This window comes from Neodiprion pinetum, chromosome 4, assembly GCF_021155775.2.
Source record: "Neodiprion pinetum isolate iyNeoPine1 chromosome 4, iyNeoPine1.2, whole genome shotgun sequence".
NCBI lineage: Eukaryota > Metazoa > Arthropoda > Insecta > Hymenoptera > Diprionidae > Neodiprion > Neodiprion pinetum.
Window position 1 is genome coordinate 22,870,716 of NC_060235.2, and position 19,932 is coordinate 22,890,647.

Genomic DNA, 19,932 nt, shown 5'->3' on the forward strand with positions numbered 1-19,932 from the left:
ATCGTAAAATAATAAGAGACCTTTTTTCTACAGCGTTCAATTCCCTGCATAAATGCGTTTTCGTTTTATTACTGCACTAATGCGTTGGTGAGTTATAAAATTCCAAAGTTAGAAATAAAAATTCGCGTGTTGTTCAAACCGTAAAATAGAAAATCGCGATGAGACACCTCTAAATATTAAGAATAAGAGTTTAAACTTGGACAGCATCCTCTTTTCGTCATTTGGAACAATATTTTCAACTTGAATTTTGGAATAAAAAAATTGTCGATTTTCTTTAAACAGTGTATTGTATATACAACAAATCTATCAGTTCGGAATTAACCGAGCCTTTATTCACCCCTTCATTTACCAATTCTATCGATCGCACGTTCGTTTATTTATTCGTTTTTGTTATTCCTGGTGTGGAATAATAAATTGACTGTTTTTCGTTACGCTCTTTAAATTCAGCCACTACACGCGGTACAACAAACGACGAGGATGGAGAATGTACTGTGTGAAATCGGCTGCAAATCGTTGCCAAGTATTTCGAAACAGTGGCGATAAAACGAATATTCACTCTTTTTAGCTAACTTTTAGATATTTTAACGTTCATTTTTTACAAATTCTCATAGATTTATTCACTTTTCATCAACGCGTAAAACCTATCTGGTACTTTCGTTCGATTTCTTTGAATGTTTAATCGCTGAAGAAACTCGTAAATATTCGCTTCAAAATGTCGAACTATGCGTAACAAGTCTTTTGTTTCAATCGAAACACATCCGTCGCTTTCGTATATTTAAATTTAAACTTCACCGAGAGGTTGCATATTCATTATACCTGTAATGTATACTCCTAACGGTAAAGTAATTGCCATTGGAAAAGCGTCGAATCTCGTTGAATGACAAAAACGATAGAAAAAAATAAATAAAACCGTAATATAGTCACTTGACTCTTGACAACTTTTAGCCCGAAATATTCATCATACGATACGTCGAAAAACAATGACGTAATATATACCTAATGTAATGTACATGACCGTTACGTTTGCGAAATATATTATCGTAGAATAAATGAATATTATTGCTCATTGCAGGTATTATAGTGTATTATTCTTCGTATAACATTGATTATATTACGTATGTAAACGAGATTGAGTGTTCGAGGTAGAAAAAAAAAAAAAAAAAAATACACACATGTATGTGGACGAAAAACTGTAGGCAGAAAATTATCGTTTACATTTGAATAATAATAAAAATCTAAGAATGACGGAAACTTGTGAAATTTCGTGGAATATTATTATAGATGTATACAGATAAACCGACGGTCAATGATCGTTGCTCGAATTTTTTTTTTTAACGAATTAGTTTTATTTGGCGGAAATTTTTTAGTGACTCATGATTCTTAGAAGCCTGTTTTTTTTTTTTTTTTGATTTTTTGTATCTCTTGTTCCGACAGAAAAAAAACCAGCTTGTACATTTGAAATCATATCGAGTTATGCAGCTTTTAAATCACAAAGACTGACTAGTCTCGAAGTGTTGAATGAAGGCAGATGTCTTGAACGACCAGTGGCTGCATCGTGAGTGTATAAATTAATCGCGGCTGGATCGTTAAGGCCACCGTGGTTATTGTACATAACCCGTGTAATAATAATCCGACTCGACTCAAGTTTCAACCATAAGACAGAAGATATTATGTTACTTGTTAGCGTTAGCGAAATATACATGTTAATTGAAGGATAAGTGACATTTTAGGCACCTTATTTGAAGCAGTGAAAACACTAACTGGACAATGAGAGGGAGAAAGAATGATAATGGATAAAAACCGAAAAATAAACGTATCAACGGTGAAGGAAAAAGGAGCACAAAATTTTCGTGAAAGAACTCTGCCCGAATTTGGAATAAAATTTTTTTTCTTTCTCTCTCTCTCTCTCTCAAATCACGTTTAACGAAATAAATAAATAAGCAATAACGATCATGTACCGAAATATTATAAATGGTAGATTTTTGACTCTTTCCTAAAATTTCCGCCTCGCCGTTCCGAATTTGTGGTAATAAAATTTGGGAAACGAAATTACCAGCGTAATTAGACAAAATTTTTAATTACCCTTTGCACGAATTAATGTCTTAATTATACGTATAATATGTATAATGTATTTGGCGACGGAAATTTTTATCCCTACTCCCGAGGAAATGGGAGTAGATCTTTTTTTTGAGAAGGGGGCATGAAGAAACGAGAACGGAAATGAAAACCGACCTGTTTCATGGTCCGCGATTCTTCCTCCGTTCTGACGTCTTCCCGGCGTCCCCGTCTTCCGTTTTTACCACTTCCGGGGTGCCGATCATTCAAGGCAATGCATTCAGTGGCCGAATTACGGCTGGGACTGAGTCTGGAAAGAGGAACACACACACGCACATCTAATGCTTGTAAAATTCTGAAAGAAGATGAGTTCGGCGAGTGAAAGAAAATTTTTTATTTTAAAGGGGAACTGTTTTTCTCCACACGACGCGTCGATCAAGATGTACCTGAGAGGAAATCAAAACTATAAAATCGAAAAAAGGTAACGGAAAGAAAAAAGAAAATGGCACGTGCGATATGTGAAGAATTTTCCAATCTCATATAATCCTGTTCGCTTCACGATCGCAAAGAGCGTCTCCAATTTCCATGCCTAGTACGTATGAGTACACACGCGCACATATGTATATATACATATATATGCAAGCTTCAATTCCTTTTAAAATTTCCCGCTTCCGCCCCGCACTTGACAAAACGTCATCGCGTATCCCTGCAATTGACTCGCGGTGAGCTTTCGAAAGTATCGAAAAAGGTAAGAAGGGTAGCGAGGCTAGAAAAGAAACGGATGTAAGAAAAGAATGTGTTTTATTAGCTGCGGTGTAATAAATGTTGACTGATTGATTTCGGTTTATTAATTTTTAAACCACGCGGTTTGTGATACGAAAAATCAGAGAAGATGAAGAGTGTTGTTTAAATCCACTTGTGTGATTCTATAAATGAATTCGGTATTTAATAAACATTGGACGGTCGGATTCAAGGATGCTAAATATTTTATCAAACTGCGTGATTTACGGATTTCGATAAATTTCAAAACATACGCTTCAAGGTCCGTTCAACTTGATTTCCAATTAGGAATGTGCGCGTTCTTTTTCTCTTTCACATCCGATGAAACTCTTAGCGTCGTAAAACCTCGCGGGATGTCAAAGAGATTGAAAACGGAATGCGACGATTGTAATCTAGGTGTATATAATTGCGTGGTTACGTAATTGATGAAAAATAAAAGTAGCTCACATTTTTCATTTTTACTTTGAAAGAAAATTCTTCAAAGTAAATAGAAAATAGACAAATAAAGCACAATGTATAAAAAGAGTTTAACGTATGTTAAAAAAAAAAAAAAAAACATGGGTTATTCATTTATTCATACAATTAAACATCGAGAAAAGAAATACCCCTACAGGTCGTAAACCACGAAACCGAACCACAACGTAGAATCGAAGGCAAGATTAACTTAAAAAGATAAGTAAACCAACAAATCCCTATTTTACCCGATGTACACGGTGGGTGGTTGCTCGGTCGGATAAGGCTATTGTCAGTGGTTTTTGAACGCTTTGCAATGCTTAAAAGACAATGCAAAAAAAACGCCTGAACACCTTGTAATGTTAAACAAATCATTCTCAATTTTCTGTTCTTCGCAAAGATTGACGTATCGCCACTCTTTTCGAAGACGAGAACCAAAAATTTACCGAGAGTAAAACTTATTTTCTTTTCAATGAAAAATAAGCAAATGCAATAAAAAATAGGAAATTTCATTTAAATAATAAAATTTGGGCCTCAACGGGCCCAGCAGAGGACCCGGACCCAAAAAATGATATGCTCATCGGATGTCCTCCAACATTTTTCGATTTAATGCTTGGTTTTCGATACGTTTGAGCATACTTTTTTCAATGGGACACCCTGTATCTTATACACCTAGCAAAAATACTGAAGTTCGATTGCTTTTAACATTCACGATTGTAATATACTTTTGACGAAGAAGAAAAAATATAACATAATTATTTCCATTCACTGTACCAAATGTCCTTATTAAAATGTGAAATGAAAATTACGGACGATGGATAAGAATCGTGGTAATTGAGGATTGTATACATTGTGACGAAATAAGTCCGGGAAAACTAGTAGAAGAATATTCACACTGGTGAACTTCCCTTGGGAAAGATTTGTATTGTAGCAGAGCCGGGTACAATGTGAAAGGAGGTATAAAAGAGGAAAGAGAGAATGAGGAGAAGAATAAGAAGAAGGAGAACCAGCATCATGGGTAAAATAGGAAGAAAAACGAAACCTTCTCGAGGGACGTCCTCGATCCTTCTTCTCGGATTCACCCCTACGTAACATACAATTGGTACTTACGCGCCGTGCACTTCAAATATTCTTGAAAAATCCCGCCTTGTTCCCAATTTATATCCATTCCCTCTCTGTGAAAATATTTCCTTCACTGATTATTTCCAAGGGGTCGTACTTGCACTCTCAAAATTTCGTGTACACCAGTCGTGAAATTTTTTGGAACCATTCGAAATCGCATGAAATTCCAGAAATTTACTGAAATCTTTTGAAATACCTCGAAGTATTCTGAAATCTTACGAAAGCACATGAAATTCCCAAAGTCGCATGAAACCCTTTAAGATCCTTCAAAATCTCATAAAATCCGGTACGAAACAATTCTCTGAAATAATCTGAATAACGTGAAACCTTGAATAGCCGTAAATAAATTTTGTAATCAGGTACAACATCTACGCGCAAACTGAAGAGTGATTAACCCCTCGGTAATGATTTAAATATCCCCTGATATTTCGCCATACGGAATAATTAATTGTTTAATTTCGCCGAACAATCCTTTCGACGAAGATTACAGATCCGAGAGAAAAAAAAAGAAGGAAATACCCGAAACGTTTTTGACCATTTTTTTTTATTTGCAGATCGCTCCCCTAATCCTCGGTTCAATTTTATCATTATATCACATACATAACCTACGTACAGCTACGACCGATACTTTAACCACTTGTGTCGCAGCTGAATATGTCCCGGATTAGGTACAGGAATAAGCGATAATATACGTGAAGGGGGCGGGAAATTTTTAGGGAAATTGAACGAGCTGTTCGCTGAAATGTTTGGATACCTCTTAATTTTGTGTCTAGCTGCGTATGCGTGTGTGGTATACATACATACACATTAGGGTGGTCTTTATTCAGGGTGTTGAAGAATTTTTGCCAGACGATCCCCCAAACCAACTTCGAATAATTCGAAAACAATCGCCTAATTTTTTCAGATTTTTACATCGACCCTAAGATAGTCCGCATTGTGATCGAAGTTTCTTATGGAAATTAACACGGGTAAAACTTTTTTTCTCGGTATATATTTTATTGCGAGAGTAATAATGTTTCAAATAATCTGTAACCGCGAGGTTTTGGCGAGAATTAGCGATACTATCTGGGAAAAAATACACATCATCGTACCGGGCAATCTAGACGAATTGCACAACCTCGAAACCTGACTTTGTTTTTTATTTAGAGGAAGCGAAATTCGTCTAGATTACCCGGTACGATGATGTGTATTATTTTTTTTTTTTTTTTCACATAGTATCACTAACGCCGACTAAAACCTCGCGGTTACAGATTTTCTGGAACATTATTACTTTCACGATAAAATATATAGTGCGAAAAAAAGTTTTTCTCATGTCGCTTCGATAAGAAACTTCGATCACAATGCGAGCTATCTCAGACTTGCTGTAAGAATCTGAAAAAAATTTGGCGACTCTTTTTAAATGATTTAAAATTGATTTCAGTGATGGGGCGGTAAAAATTCGTCAACACCCTAAACAAGGACCACCCTAATATACGTATATGCACAAGAGCTTTGAGGAAGCTGGCGGGGCTTGCAAGCGGCGAAGCTCAGCTGCGCTGGCAACGGATGGGCTTGATTTAATCCTATTAGGTCCTCGTCCTCTGCCAACAGCGATAATATCACCTCACCAATTCCCTTTCCGTTCGGTTTTATTCATCTGCCGGCAACCCTTCGCCCTCATTTACAACGTTTCGCTCCTTTATACTCTGCTCCCTCTTTTTTTTTCTTTCCACCTGCGGGTCTAATTAATATACAACGTCAATTAATGCCGATTTATCAAGTCGCGATATTGCTTCGCTTTTCTTCGAACGACGCGACGTCTGCGTCGTTTTTTGGTTATTATACTGGGTGTTTCTGTGTAAACACCGTTGTATGTTGGGTTGCCTATCACTGATGAGGATAAAACTTTTCTTCATTCGTTTTCACGTTTCTGTTCATGGCATTTAACCATTCAGCTCTGTGGCAGGTTATTTCGTCAATTGATTCAGAAAACCAATTCGTCCCGCGTCGTACTCGCCTGAAATTGAGCTTCGAATTTTCGAACCCCTTTACAGTTCGCCTTTTTTTTTTTTGATATTTTTACAACGCGCGGAGTTTCGTTATTAGTTTTCTTTTTTCTTTTCGATCGATTCGGTTACCCTGTTTGGTTGTCATTTTTAATTTCGGAATTGGATTGAGATTCGGCTTCGATGTCCATTATTCTCTAACCGATGATTCGTTATTGTTAATCATTTTTTTTCAGTCTCTCTTTTCCTTTTCTTTCTTTAATGCTCTTTTTTTTTGTCTACGAAATAAACTTGCGACCTACAAGGCTGATTACAATTTTTTTTACCCTTCCACGTTTTTACTTTCTTCGAATCTTTATTACCTACACACATAATTAACCAACGGCACGACATGCATACGTTACTCAAGCTCCTGTTCAAATCGCTTTCTAGGCTCCAAGGAAGATTGATTACACGAGAGAAGATCGATACGAGTCTCCAGCGTAATGAAAATACACGCAAGACAAAACGTTTAAACTTTGAAGGATTTTTCGGATCGTTATAATAACAATAATACTAAAGTTCTTACAATAATGAGAATTACGAATGTATGAAATTCATATCCTTCTGTTATCTCGCATGTGTTATATAAATATATTCCTCGCGTAAAGTTATTCTTCGGAACTAAGGTATATCTCATCGTGAAATTGAAACGAGGCACATTTATTGAATATAAAAAAATTCGCTTCGTTCATTATTGTTATTGAATAAATTTAACCAACAAGAAAAGGCGCACATACTGCGTAGATTCTATAATTTCTCATTCGTTGGGACAAGGTCTGCAGTTCGAGTAGAAAAGAAGGAGAGTCGGATAGAGAGAGAGAGAGAGAGAGAGACAGAAAGAGAGAGAGTGGGAGAGATAGAGAAAACAAAATAACTTTTAATTGACGGGATGGGAAACAATGTGAAAATTGTGCATTGTCATTGTTTATTTTATTTTTTTCTTCATTTCAGTTTTTGAAATATGCCGCAAGCATATCGCCCACACATGCATGTATAATATAATCAATCAATTACTCACGCGTGCCTGGACGTCATGTGGTAACGCCGCTTCATTACCCTCCATATCTCCCAGCATATAGCCGTGTAGCAGAAGGCCATGACAATGAGGGGGACAACGAGGACCAGCAGTAGCATGTACACTTCGTGAATTTGCCAAAGCGTTACCGATCTCCTGTCACGTACGCACCAAAACGCCCCGAGGTATCCGGGACCGACGGATTCGTGCCGCTGCGAGAACAGAGAAGTGAGAAAGGCGCGAAAGACGCGATACAGCCATTAGTTTATATTTTTAACAACACTGCTCGTCGTCCGAGCTAACGAATTTTTTATTTTTGCGATAAAACAGCGTACGCGTATACTTGTGATATTTTAACAACAAGAATGGGACAGAGGTTGAATTTCTTTGCTCACCTGCGTAAAGAGTATCGGTATCGCCAGTAAAAACGACGTTATCCAAGTCATGATTACGATTCTTCGGGCCTGACTTATCGTGCACGTGTACTGAGCCCTCATCGGATGAACGATCGCGTAGTATCTGAAATTAGTTGATAAAAACATGCGGTGAAAGATTTGCGAAGAGACCGCGTATAACGGACACAAATCTCAAATTAGCGATTTAATGTCCGAATGAAACAGCATCGCCATTGATCAATTTTTGCCGACTGGTTGTTTGATTATTCGGGTTTGATGAAAAGATTCGTGGTTTTATCAGATAATTCTATTTTTTTTTTTAATGTATTCTGCTTATTTTACATTTTTTTCTCATTCCTTCGTCATAGACAAAAAGGAGGAAACAAAAGATAATGGAAAAGGAGATAAGAAATGAGACTGTACAACACTGACAAGTAAATATAAAACAAAATAAAAACAGCGAGTATAAGATTGAGTCGAAAATTTCGACAAGTCGAACTAGAATTATCGCGTTGGCCTTGATCCGTGTAAGAAACGAAATTGTTGTGAATATACATGTATGACGATAATCGTGCAAAGAATATTAGTGAATATAAAAGGTATTCGAGGTATGAAAGGGCGGTTCGAGGAAGGATAAAGAAATTTTTGTGAAAGAAATAGAGGGCATCTTTTTTATTGTAAAAGAAGAAAAGAACGTGATCTCTTACCTCTCTATCGACATCGCGGTCAACGTTAAGACGGAGCAAATGGCCGAAACGCTCTGCATGTAGTGAACGGATTTGCAGAGAAACATTCCCATGCTCCAGGTGTAGGAGAAGAGCTTGGCAATCTGTAAGAAAAATAAAAAGAATAGAAGAAGACACAGCTTGAGTGATGATAACTCGGGTTAATCGAATACGGGGTTATGATTCACGATTTCGCCACATGGCGTGGGTTCATTATCAGACTACACGGTGTAGTAGAACCATTACAACCACATCGTTATAAGGCTTAGGATGGTAACGCGTAACATAGAGAATCTCACGAAGCGTGCCTTCCCCAAATGTCAAACGGACTGCTCAACACTGCCAGCGCTGGGTAATATTATGATAATCAAGGCCTCGTCTGCGACTAACGAGGTGAAATCCCGGCATGGAAGCGTGAACGAGAAGTGAATAAGGCTGTAATTCGCGCTTAGTAGAGGGAAGAAGAGAGAGAGAGAGAGAGTGGGGCCAAAATTGAACCGCTTTTCAAAAAGCTGAAACCTCGACACGCGGACGTTTTGTCGTGTAGCCAAAACTGCGGCCACTGTCACTTTGCGACTGTGTTGTGTTGCGGGAATAGTTGGACGATGGCCAAAATCTAGGGCAAAAATAATCGTTCGAGTACAACAACGCATACTACTTCGGCGATGAACGGCTAATGGGAGATGAAGAGAATAACAGGAAGAAGCGTAAAAGAATCTGGAAGAGTACAGGGGGAGCAAAGTCCGCGAATCTGGTTCGAAATTAAGCTGACTCATATCACCGTTCATCCCTGAACGACACTGAATTTGCAAAGTTGCCGCGGTACTTCGACTTGGTGAAATATGATCGAGCTTTGCCGATAGTGATCGTAAGCTGGTCTGTGCTTGTCATACCTCAGCACTTTCAGTTTCGGATTGCGTGCGGAGAGTGAATTTTCGTCGCGCGAACCTTTTCTCACCTTTCCGAAAAACTTTTTGCTTGGTTAGGAAAGGGTTTGGGGAATTAGTTTTGCCCCGGCAAAAGTTCAGCAAAATCGTGTTGAACTTGTCAATTAAGCCCGAAGTGAAACTGGATCGATTCGATCGACGATTCCTCAATTCCAATTTTTGACGTCGTTCTAACGACGACCGAGAAAAATTACAAGTAAATATCGGTGCGAAATTAGTCGCCGCGTGTTTTTTCACTGGTGGAAAGATGGACCGGGAGCGATACCGACGTCCTTACCCACAAGAGTATTGGTAAATTTTTCACAACACCGAGCACACGGGCAGTTTGCTCTCCCGCGTAACGCGTTCGAGTTTCCCCTAACAGCACACATCGACGTCCCGAGGGATGTGAAAAGAAGCCAAATTTCTTCGGCGAAGGACCGAAGTTCGGAAGGCACGTATTCAAATTTCCGTCGCCCCCGCAACTTTCGCTTACAAGCTGGAGTTTGACGCCAATCGGAAATGATGTTCCTTGGTGTAACTTTTAATTCCTCATCCTCGACAAATAAACACCGCGGTGTCCGAGTTACGTTTCGCGTGTAAAATATGGGAGTAACGATATTATAACCGCACTCGAGCTCTGCATGATCGCAAGGGAATTTTAGCCTGTTGCTTCTTGTCTACGTGCGAAATGGAAAACATGGGTTCGTGACCCACGTCCAGTATAATTGGCTGGCTCAACGATCAGCCGTCTGTCTAATTCGTGTTTTTGACGTTGATACAAAAATAAACTGCAGGCACTGTCTAACCCAGTCGCTAAACGAAGCCCGAAATCCCAGCCCGATGAAATTGGAACTGTTCAACGGTTCAACGTTCGCTGCAGATGCGACAGTTTCAGTTGCAGCGAACGTGCTTCAGCCGCAGTTTTAGTTCCGATTATCTGCAGCGCTGCATAGTTTCGTAGTTAAATTCGAATAGTGACTGACTGATGACCCGAAAGAAAAATTAATAACGCTGAATCATATCCGAGGCACATTGTTCAGTAAGCTCTTTTATGTCCGAACATTCCTCTGGTGACTTTTTCATCGTTGAGATGGCCGTTGGGCCATGGAAAATCAACGAAGAAAGAATACGCGGAGCTTGTCAGATTGGCGATGACATTCAAAGAGCAAAAACGATCAGCGTACGATGACGAAAAAATTGGTTCGTTGGTTCGTTCGTTCGATCATTCGTATTGGCACTTTTTAGAGAAGACTCAAAGGAGGGTTGGAAGGGGGACAGAGTTGAAATGAATAACCGTGGACACTGATCAGTGGAAAATCGAACACCGACGAAGCAGTAATTTGAGCCTTCATGGCCGCCATCATCATCATCATCATCATCATCATCATCAACATCATCGTCGTCGTCGTCGTCGTCGTCTTGATAGTTTCTTTACGAGTCTGAAGCGTCGAAGATTCGACTCACCGTTTCGACTAGAGGGACACATTCTGTTCGAGACTTGGCGAAGGTCGCCGTTTGTACAACGGATTTGGGTATCAAGAAAGGACATTTGTCTCACTCGGTGCGGGGCTGTTGGGGAAATGTGACCGGGGAACAAACGCGCGCACCGACTCTGCAATCCTCGCGGAATAACCGTGCCTACCTCCACCTTCACCCTCACCTCCGCCTCTAGTTTGGAAGCGTTTCAGGTTAATCGGAGCAGTGACAGAAATCCCTGGTAAGTGAGTAATTACTTGTTGGATGTCGATCTTGCGGCGGGAGAGTCGAAAGACCCGAAGGGCAAGGGGTCGCGACGCACAAGCCAACATCGTCATAACCCCGAGTTATGCGGCTAAACGACGACGGGTTCCCCGCATATTCGAGACGCCGAATATTACATCAAGGCGATGTATGGGACGTACAGTCAGGGTCAGAATATCTCCAAACAAAAGCCTGGCCGAAACCCAGGCTTCAAAATTACCATTGAATTGACGCCCGGGGGGATTCATCTACGAAAGAATCTCATCTGAAACATATCGAACGAGTGATTATGTTGAAAACGCTTGTCATAGTGTCAAAGATTCGAACTTGGATCCAGAGACGTGTGATCTTCATTTTTTCTTTAAATGCAATCACTCACGTTTTCAACGAAATGTTCTTATACAAGAGCAAAAAAACCAAAAGATAACATTTCCGACATTGATTTCGAATGATGAAATTCGGTGTCTTAAAAACATCTCTTCAACGTCAGTGATTCTTGGTTAACTCGCACGTGACTAGGTAGATGTACGTATAGCTTCTGCGAGAGTTATCGAACCTCTCTACTTTCTCGTTTTTGTTTCGGTTCGCTTTACTTTTTGACCGGACTGTACGTCCCATAGATTCTTAATATTATAATACACCTTGTGCGTGACTGGCGTCGTGGTTATAATACATGATGCTGGATGCAAAAACGTTTGATGATATATAACGTTAAGGGTTAACACATGGAGCCGCAGTATCGCGCCAGGCCAGACCGATGCCAGTGATTCCGGCCACGGCCATCCATTACCGTTTTCACATCGGCGATACGCTATCAGTGCCAGAATCTGAGCGGCTCGGACTCAAGTCGGTTCTTGTCCTCGTTCCAAAAAAAGATTTTTTCCAAGCTGCGCCACCGCCGGCGACGTTTTGATGTGATGAAAAGCTTCCGGCGCAGCGGGTCTGGACCATTTCTCCACTGTTTTTTTCTTACCTCCACGCTACCAGATGCCGCAGCATTTTACAACGATTTCATCGAGCCGTTGCAGACCGATTTCCGATCAGTGGGTCCTGAGATATCGCCGTCTCAAGTACGCCATTAGCGCGAGCGCGCAGCGCTCGCTGATTCGCGTCGCCGTGCAGACGCGCGAGCGCCGCACTTCAAAACGCGATATCTCAAGATCCAATCGTTCAAAATCGTGCCACGGCGGCTCCTTGGAAGCGTCTCGAGGCCAGCCATTCGATAAGCAATGGTCGTAAAATAAATATTGGCATAAAACCTCAGAGAAACATAATATCGACGCAAACATTCACAGACAATACACGTAGGGTGGACGGCATCGAAACTTAAAATTTCATCGAAACACCTAAAAAAAAGTTGCCAAAAATTCAAAGAGAGAATTTTAGCATCGCGAATGTCTCACTGCTCGGGTAAAGGTATAAGAGACATTCTTTTTTCGAAACAACAGGAAAGAAGGTATCAGAAATTCTTCCCACGAGCATTCTACTCTCTTCGTCGATAGATACGGAGAATTGGAACTCGGGATTTCCGACCCGGAATTCGCATACGGAAAGAAAGCAGACGGATATTCATCTCGCGAGAATTATTCATGCATCGTTTGAGTGAAAAGGGTAGTAGAGGGGAGAAAAATGAATGACAAAAAGCACTCTCATTTTTGATAAAAAATTAAAATAGTTGTAAAAATGCTGTAATGACTATCACGTATCAAACGTACGAGAATCGAACGATTGACTCAAAGTGATAAATATAGAAAATGAGAAATTATCAAGGATTGTCAAGTTTATAATTCTACAACGAATTTGTTCCCCGCACCGTTTAAAATTTCATATATTTGGATCCCCGTTTAGATTCAAAAAACATTACGAATCCAGATTCTTGACTATCTGGTTTATAGAAGGCGATGATCGGGCGAATGTTCAACTTCCGTAGGAAGATTGCCTTTCCATGTCGAAGACTACCAGACGTCGCTTTCGCACTTTCAATTTCTCTTCTTCACTCGCTGCCGGCAGATGAGCGGTGATCGTTCTTCCGTGAACAAAACGGGTAGCAGTAATTCCCTCCTCATAATACAGCGCCGCATTCTGTATCCCCGAGCATGACGAAGGTTGGAGGTAGCGGAAAAGTGTCAAGTAATTACAAGTCGTGACTAGAGAAGGGAAAAGGGGGAGAGAAACGATGGAAACCGTCAGGAACGATCGCCAGGGACTTGTTCGTGTGCAGAATCTCTCGCTGACGAATGGGGGATGAAATTTTGCGGCGTATTCTGCGGGGGAAAAATTTATTCGTTAATTCATTCCAGCTGTAATTCCATAGCCATGCCTCGAGTTCGTCTAGAGATAGGAATTACACGTCTCACAAAATTTCAGCGTTGAAATTTCTTGTATACATATATATACATATTAAAGGGTGTTTCATTTGGAAGCACCATTTGTCTCTGTGCTTTTTATACGAAAAACTTGTTCTACATAGAAAAATAAATACCTCGCAGAGGGACATTTCCCAAACCCAATTAACAACGATTCTTTTCGGAGTTTGACGTCATTCCACGCTTCAATGATGTGGGAAATATGTCATTGTTTTCAAAACGTTACCACACAGCGGCATTTAATGACACGGAATTGCTCTTGAAAGCATTTTGAGGAGAATCAAATTTTCTACAACAATGCGCGTTGAGAGAAATCCGTAGTTGAATTAACGATTCAGAAATCATAAACTCCGTCTCAAGAGTCAATTTAATACGTACAAATATTGAGCTTCCATGTTCAGTGGCTAAAGTATTGACTGCAGGTAAATAATTTATCGAGAATTTAATTTTAAAAAAATTTCTTCCAAGATAAAGTCCGTATCGTTACGCAAAGATGAGCGGTAACAATTGATGAAAAAAAAATACCTCTTCCTGATGTTATCTGAACGAGAAAAATTAGGTTTCAAGAGATCAAGAGAAACAGAAAAAGAGGAATAAATTCTACGCACAAAACTAGACACCCTAATACGCGTACGAACTAACGCCAGGTAGAAGACAGTATTATCTTCTCGAGTTTCGACGGGGTTGGCTTGATAAATACGTGAGGGGGTTATGCTTATGTGCCGGGACGATGTAAGGCTACAGCCACAACTCGATCTCAACCCCTGCAAACAAAACTGCCTGCAATTTTGGGCGAACGTGAATTTCACCTCTCCTCCCCAGGGAAACTCTCTCTCTCTCTCTCTCTCTCTCTCCCTCTCTCTATTTCTCTCTCCTCGCGCCTCCTCGTTCAGAGACGACAGCTAGACGACCTAGAGCGAGGCGCGGGGGAACCGAGTGACCCGAAAAATGTGTTTTTAAACCCGAATGACAAATAGAGAAAACCGCGATACAGACGCTGGTCGCGAACCCTTCACCTGGAGCTCGGGGATCAGAAAACACTCCTCGATAGATATCCTTTCACCTTTTTCTGCATCTTTTTTTCTTTCAAACAGAATACCCCTTTTAAACTGTTTCATTATTGAAAATTAATCTCCAAGATCTGTGTATCTGATTAACCGAATATTTACCAAACCACGGCCCTGTTTTCAATTAAAAAGAATAACTGTGAACCAATTATATTTCCAACTTACATTCTGTCCATAAACAGGAAGGAAGGAAATATTGCGAGTTATTCTGAAATCAAATGGAAGTAATTGGGGATACATTTCCGAACAAAAGATTAAACATCTGTTTTCTGAACGGGTTTCTCTTTTCCTCTTCAACGGTGAGAATCCGATGGTTGGTGAGGAAAAGGAAGTGAAACAAAAAAAAAATACTCTCAAAGGAGCTGAATTTCGTACAGACCGGCTGTACTTTCAAGTCTAAATTTGATTAATAATTGATTCAAGCACTCACCGCCTACCTTTCTTCCCTCTCATTTCCAAATGCGTTAAAATACATTTTATTGATTGAGAGGTGGAGTTCACGAATTCGCGAGGTACAGTCTAACACGAGGGTGAGGGTGAAGCAATACTCGTGCACGTACATATACTAACATGGCGGCTCCTTTCACTTCAGTACCGTGAGTTAATTGGATCTCTTTATTACGCGTTTACCAGTTAGCCTAGGTATGTACGCATAGATACATACACGTCAATATACATCATAGATGGAACACAATCACAGTGACAAGAGCGGCGAAATTTGATCAGGAATTCCTGAATTTCAATCGTTCTCCACCCACGCTTGTAATTCCCTATCTGAATTTGACGCATCGCCGTTGTACGAGAAAATAAGAGAGAATAATTTGAGGCAGGAACGAAAAGTTGGAGCAAAAAATTAAAAGTTTTAGTTGCATGTCAAGATGTAACGCGCTGCGTCGAGTTTTTAGGAAAAAATCAAAACGTGGTACGATATAAGCACGATGAGCAGGAATTACAAGTTATTCGAATTATCGATCACTGCAGGGAAAACACGAAAATAATTTAAACTTAAAATTGTAAAACTGAAATAACCAGAGGACGAGGAGTTTGAGGAGGAGGCTGGGAATGAAAGGAATTAAAAAGCACAGCCGCCCTCGCTGCGTAGGGTAATTCGACGCTTTTCTCCTTTCACATCGCGTACGGAATGAATTCTTGCCGGCGTTTTCATCATTTTGCCGGTAGCAGGTTAGGCGAGAAAACCGAGTTCACGCGAATTTAGAGTGTAAAGGGAAAAGACGAGAGAAAAAAAAACATCTCCCGCATCAGGTTTCACAGATTTTTCGCTGTGTGTTTATGCAAGGATTTTGCGCGCTGAATATTATCAATGTGTATAAATGCGTTGCAGAAACGGAGCATTCAATGAACCACAAATAATTAGCTTTACTCGAATAATTTTCAACAATATTTATACTTCATTATTTTCTTCAGGATTTAATAGTAGAAAGACCAATTGCAAAAAAGGAATATACGCATAATAACGCGTTTTATAATATTACTGACTGTTAAATAAATGCAATAATATTATATCTAATGGTGAAAAAAATTCGACATATATATATATATATATATAGATATACACGTTACACACACACACACGTTTTATACATACTTGCATACGTGCTTACGTATGGCAGTTATGGGAAAAACGTTGCGGCCTCGTCAATCACGCTGTTTCGATGCGCCGAATCGAGAAAAAGAAATAGACGAGATAAAAATTGAACGAACAAGAAATGAAAATGGAGAAATGCAAAATAAAAAGAATTTCTGCACAAAACCTCATCGTTTCTGTATAACTCCCATGCATACATAAATACTCGTCCGCTGTTCGACTATATTGAACTTTTTTCGTGCCCCTTGCACACGACGTGCTGCTTTAATTTCATACGTTCTTTCTCTATCCTCTTTCTGTTTGAAATTTTTTTTTTTTCTACTTTTGTTCTCTTCTATTTTCATCAGTTTTTCCCTCATCATTTCATTGCATTGTACGTGGCTTCTACATATACATTATATATATATGTAAAAAATATGACGAGGCCTATATTCACCTCATCATATTTCTTCCTCACTCCCAAATTCGAAATTTCACTGCACAACAGTGAGCGCCCTTGGCAGCTTTACGGTCAATAGTACATGCGTGTAAATATGAGCGAATACAGACGATAGAATGCCGAGGGCATATGACAGATGAGTACATAAGCTATTATCAGCGTAATCACACGTAGAAACGGCAGAACGAGAGGAAAATAAGCTGTAAATGTCGTTTCTCCATTTACAGGTAATATTATTTTTATTCAACGTAGAATATCAGTACGTAGTGTAAAAAAAAGTAATGTAATGTAATAGTATACGAAACAATAAACTCCATTTACAGAGAAACTCATCGCAGCTTCGACAAGGTTAAAAAAAAGGAACATTATACATATATGTTGGTACATGTGGAACAAACTCTGTTTATTTGAATCGCGAAAAAAAAAGAATCTTTTCAAATCGAAGAGAAATGCGCGCTACATGATTGACGAAATCGTAAAAGAGGATGAAGAAAGGGTCGAAATGTACATACGCGTCAAGATCGGTGGTCGATGATCGCGCCAAGTTGATTGAAAAAAAATAAATAAATAAATAAACGCGGAACGATCCAAGGAATTATTTTTTACCGCGAAAAGTTGCCAATATCCTACCCGACGAAAATATTATCACATATTTCTTCCCACTCGCGATGAAATTCAACATTTGACAATTTCTGTACGTTTCTAGATTACAAAAGCTTTCATTCAAGGCTTATGTCGATACGATCGATGCACGGATGGCTGAAATATACCGATTGTAATATTTCCAACATCGTCGAAATCGTCAGTTTCGATCAAGAATTCTCAACCACTTTACGACAAAACATATGAAATACGCTTTTGAGGGTATATAGATGTAGAATCAGTTATAAATGCCGTTGTCCATATCTCTACAATTGACTCGTGGTATAAGCGAATTGTATGACTATAATATAATACGACATAGAAAGTCGCTCGACTCGTACGAAACTTATGTGAACGTATGAACTCTATGGTCGCGCCTGCATGGTGACAAAAATTTGAACGACTCTGTTCAGGATAGAATTCGAACAGCATTTCAAATTCTATCTTAAATTGATATATTCCTCAAGGTATTTTTCTAAAAAGGTCCGCCAAGTACCACTTGCTAGTTTAATTTTTTTTTTCAATCCAACGGATCTTCAATTCCATTGGGTAGCACTTGCCAATCCTTCGTCTGCAATTACGCAGTTGTATGCAAGGTTCGGTATGACATTTATAGTTGAGCGTCAAAAGCACAGACAGTACGCGTTTCTCATAATCGCGTTTGGAAAGTTACGTCAAGTTTCAGCTATTCTTTCATTGTAAATTAACAGACATGTAGTAAGCAATAGTACGCGATTTGAATCTTTTTTTTTTTATAAAGGTTGAGGATATTTATTTATGTATAGTGTTTTCGTGAAACGAGAATCTTGCATAAAATGATTGAATGCATACATTTTCGATCAAATAAGGTATTTTCGTGGGTAATGACCACGTTTAATGTACTTGGGGAAAGATTCTTCCACCAGAGATGAATTTTCGGAGGTATATGTGCCAATTTATCCAAGCGCAATAGTGAGACGATTTATTTGAAACGTGACTTCTTTTTTTTTCTTTTCTATTTTTTCGCTCGAGACGGTGATTTTTCACCGTTTCGACAAAACAAGAGGGATGAAAATAGAGAAGAAAAAAAAAAAATTGAAAAAAGGAAAACTAATATTGTAAAAACGAGAATCGGAGAAATGAGAACGAACAAGACGTGTGAGAAAGGAAAAAGAAAAAAATCGGGGACTGCCAATTGATTTCGCGAACCTCTGAAACGACCCGAGAGCACGTTGGTCGTGATCGCGCTATCGGTAAAAATTTTTCGTCATCTGAAGTAGAGAAAGCGAGAAAAAAGTGGAAAAAAGTACCTGAAAGAAAAAAAAAAAAAAAATTTCAGCGTACATTCAAACAAACCGTCACAAATAAAAAAGAATATCGATCCGCTGCGCGTTATCTTTGCTTTTGGAGAAGAACGAGAATGGGAAAACGAAAACAGAAACACGAAATCCTTAAAAATCAATTTCTGTAGATAAATTTTAACACAAATAAACGAAAAGAATATTTTTTTTTTACCATTCGAAATTTAACTTCATCATTAGGGAATAATATTTAATTACGTATTCACCGATTCATGATACGGGCCGATTTTGAAAAACATTGCGTTAAATAGTTCGTAAATGTTTTCAACAAACCCGAAACATAAAATTATTCTTGCACGTTGAGAATTTGTTCAATGGTACGTGTACAGTGTGAATTACTACCGACATAATGATCCGTCGTTTGCTATAATTTAATGCGCATGCGCCACAATGCCAGGGCGACCAACCGTAACAAATTTAGACGTTGCGTGTAACATGAAAAATTTCAACAGTTGTCTGCGCTGAACACAATCGCCAGCGACAGGTGTGAAAATATTTTGAGGTTACGTTCACGACGGTTGGTCACCCTGGCAAACAACTGCTCTCGGATTGTAATCATAGCGGATGCGCATTAAAACACAGCAGATAACGGACCATTCTGCCATTAGCAATTCACACTGTATACATTAAGTATATTATGCAATGAAGTGATGAGTTAATAAAATGAAGAGAATCATTTCAACCCCTCTGCGCAAAATTTCCACCGGAATAAAAGCGTTTAATCTGATTTTTCTCGCTCCTTGATCCCTGCACGCGTCCCTTGAACAGGCTGTAATGCACATCCACAATCTACGCAAGTGCGTGTATATCGGTGCTGGATCTGTATCGTCTCTGACCAATCCCAAAGCCCCTCAACCGAGGTGAAGGAGCCGAACAATATCCGACGTATCCAGTCTACCTCTCATGTCATTCCAATCATCCCCAATCAGTACGACTCTCGGAAAGAGAAAACGGAAGCGAAGATTCCCCTGTCTCATCGTCAGCGTCAATCCGAGGCGAATTTAGCAGCAGGCAATCAGCCATGATCGTCTCATTACAACCGGGGTTCCGCAAATTCATTTTCTCATTTTTATTCACCCCCTCGGACCGTGGGAAGAAGAATTTTTTTTCCATCACTTTTACTTCCGAAAATTTTTTCGCCTCCCTTTTTCTCGCTTTCCAAACGTAATATCGGCGAAAGAGGAAGAAATGAAGGAAGGAAGGAAGGAACGTGACGAAACGGTAGTGAAAT

At 39.4% G+C, this 19,932-nt stretch overlaps 1 protein-coding gene across 5 annotated transcripts in view; it reads right to left on the reverse strand.

The window, feature by feature from the left end:
• The window catches only part of LOC124216641 (galanin receptor type 1), a 43,570-nt gene that overhangs the window by 6,264 nt on the left and 17,374 nt on the right, over positions 1-19,932 (reverse strand). For 4 of the 5 annotated variants that reach the window (XR_006882653.2, XR_006882652.2, XR_006882651.2 and 1 more), the window contains exons 4-7: positions 8,555-8,676; positions 7,848-7,971; positions 7,456-7,664; positions 2,233-2,410 (exon numbers count right to left, since the gene is read on the reverse strand). Coding sequence is in view for 1 of the 5 variants with exons in the window: in XM_046621404.2 (XP_046477360.1) it covers positions 2,233-2,410; positions 7,456-7,664; positions 7,848-7,971; positions 8,555-8,676 (633 nt within the window). In the remaining 4 variants the exon portion in view is untranslated. The remainder of the gene's footprint in view (positions 1-2,232; positions 2,411-7,455; positions 7,665-7,847; positions 7,972-8,554; positions 8,677-19,932) is intronic. The other variant, XR_006882654.2, reaches the window with a different exon arrangement.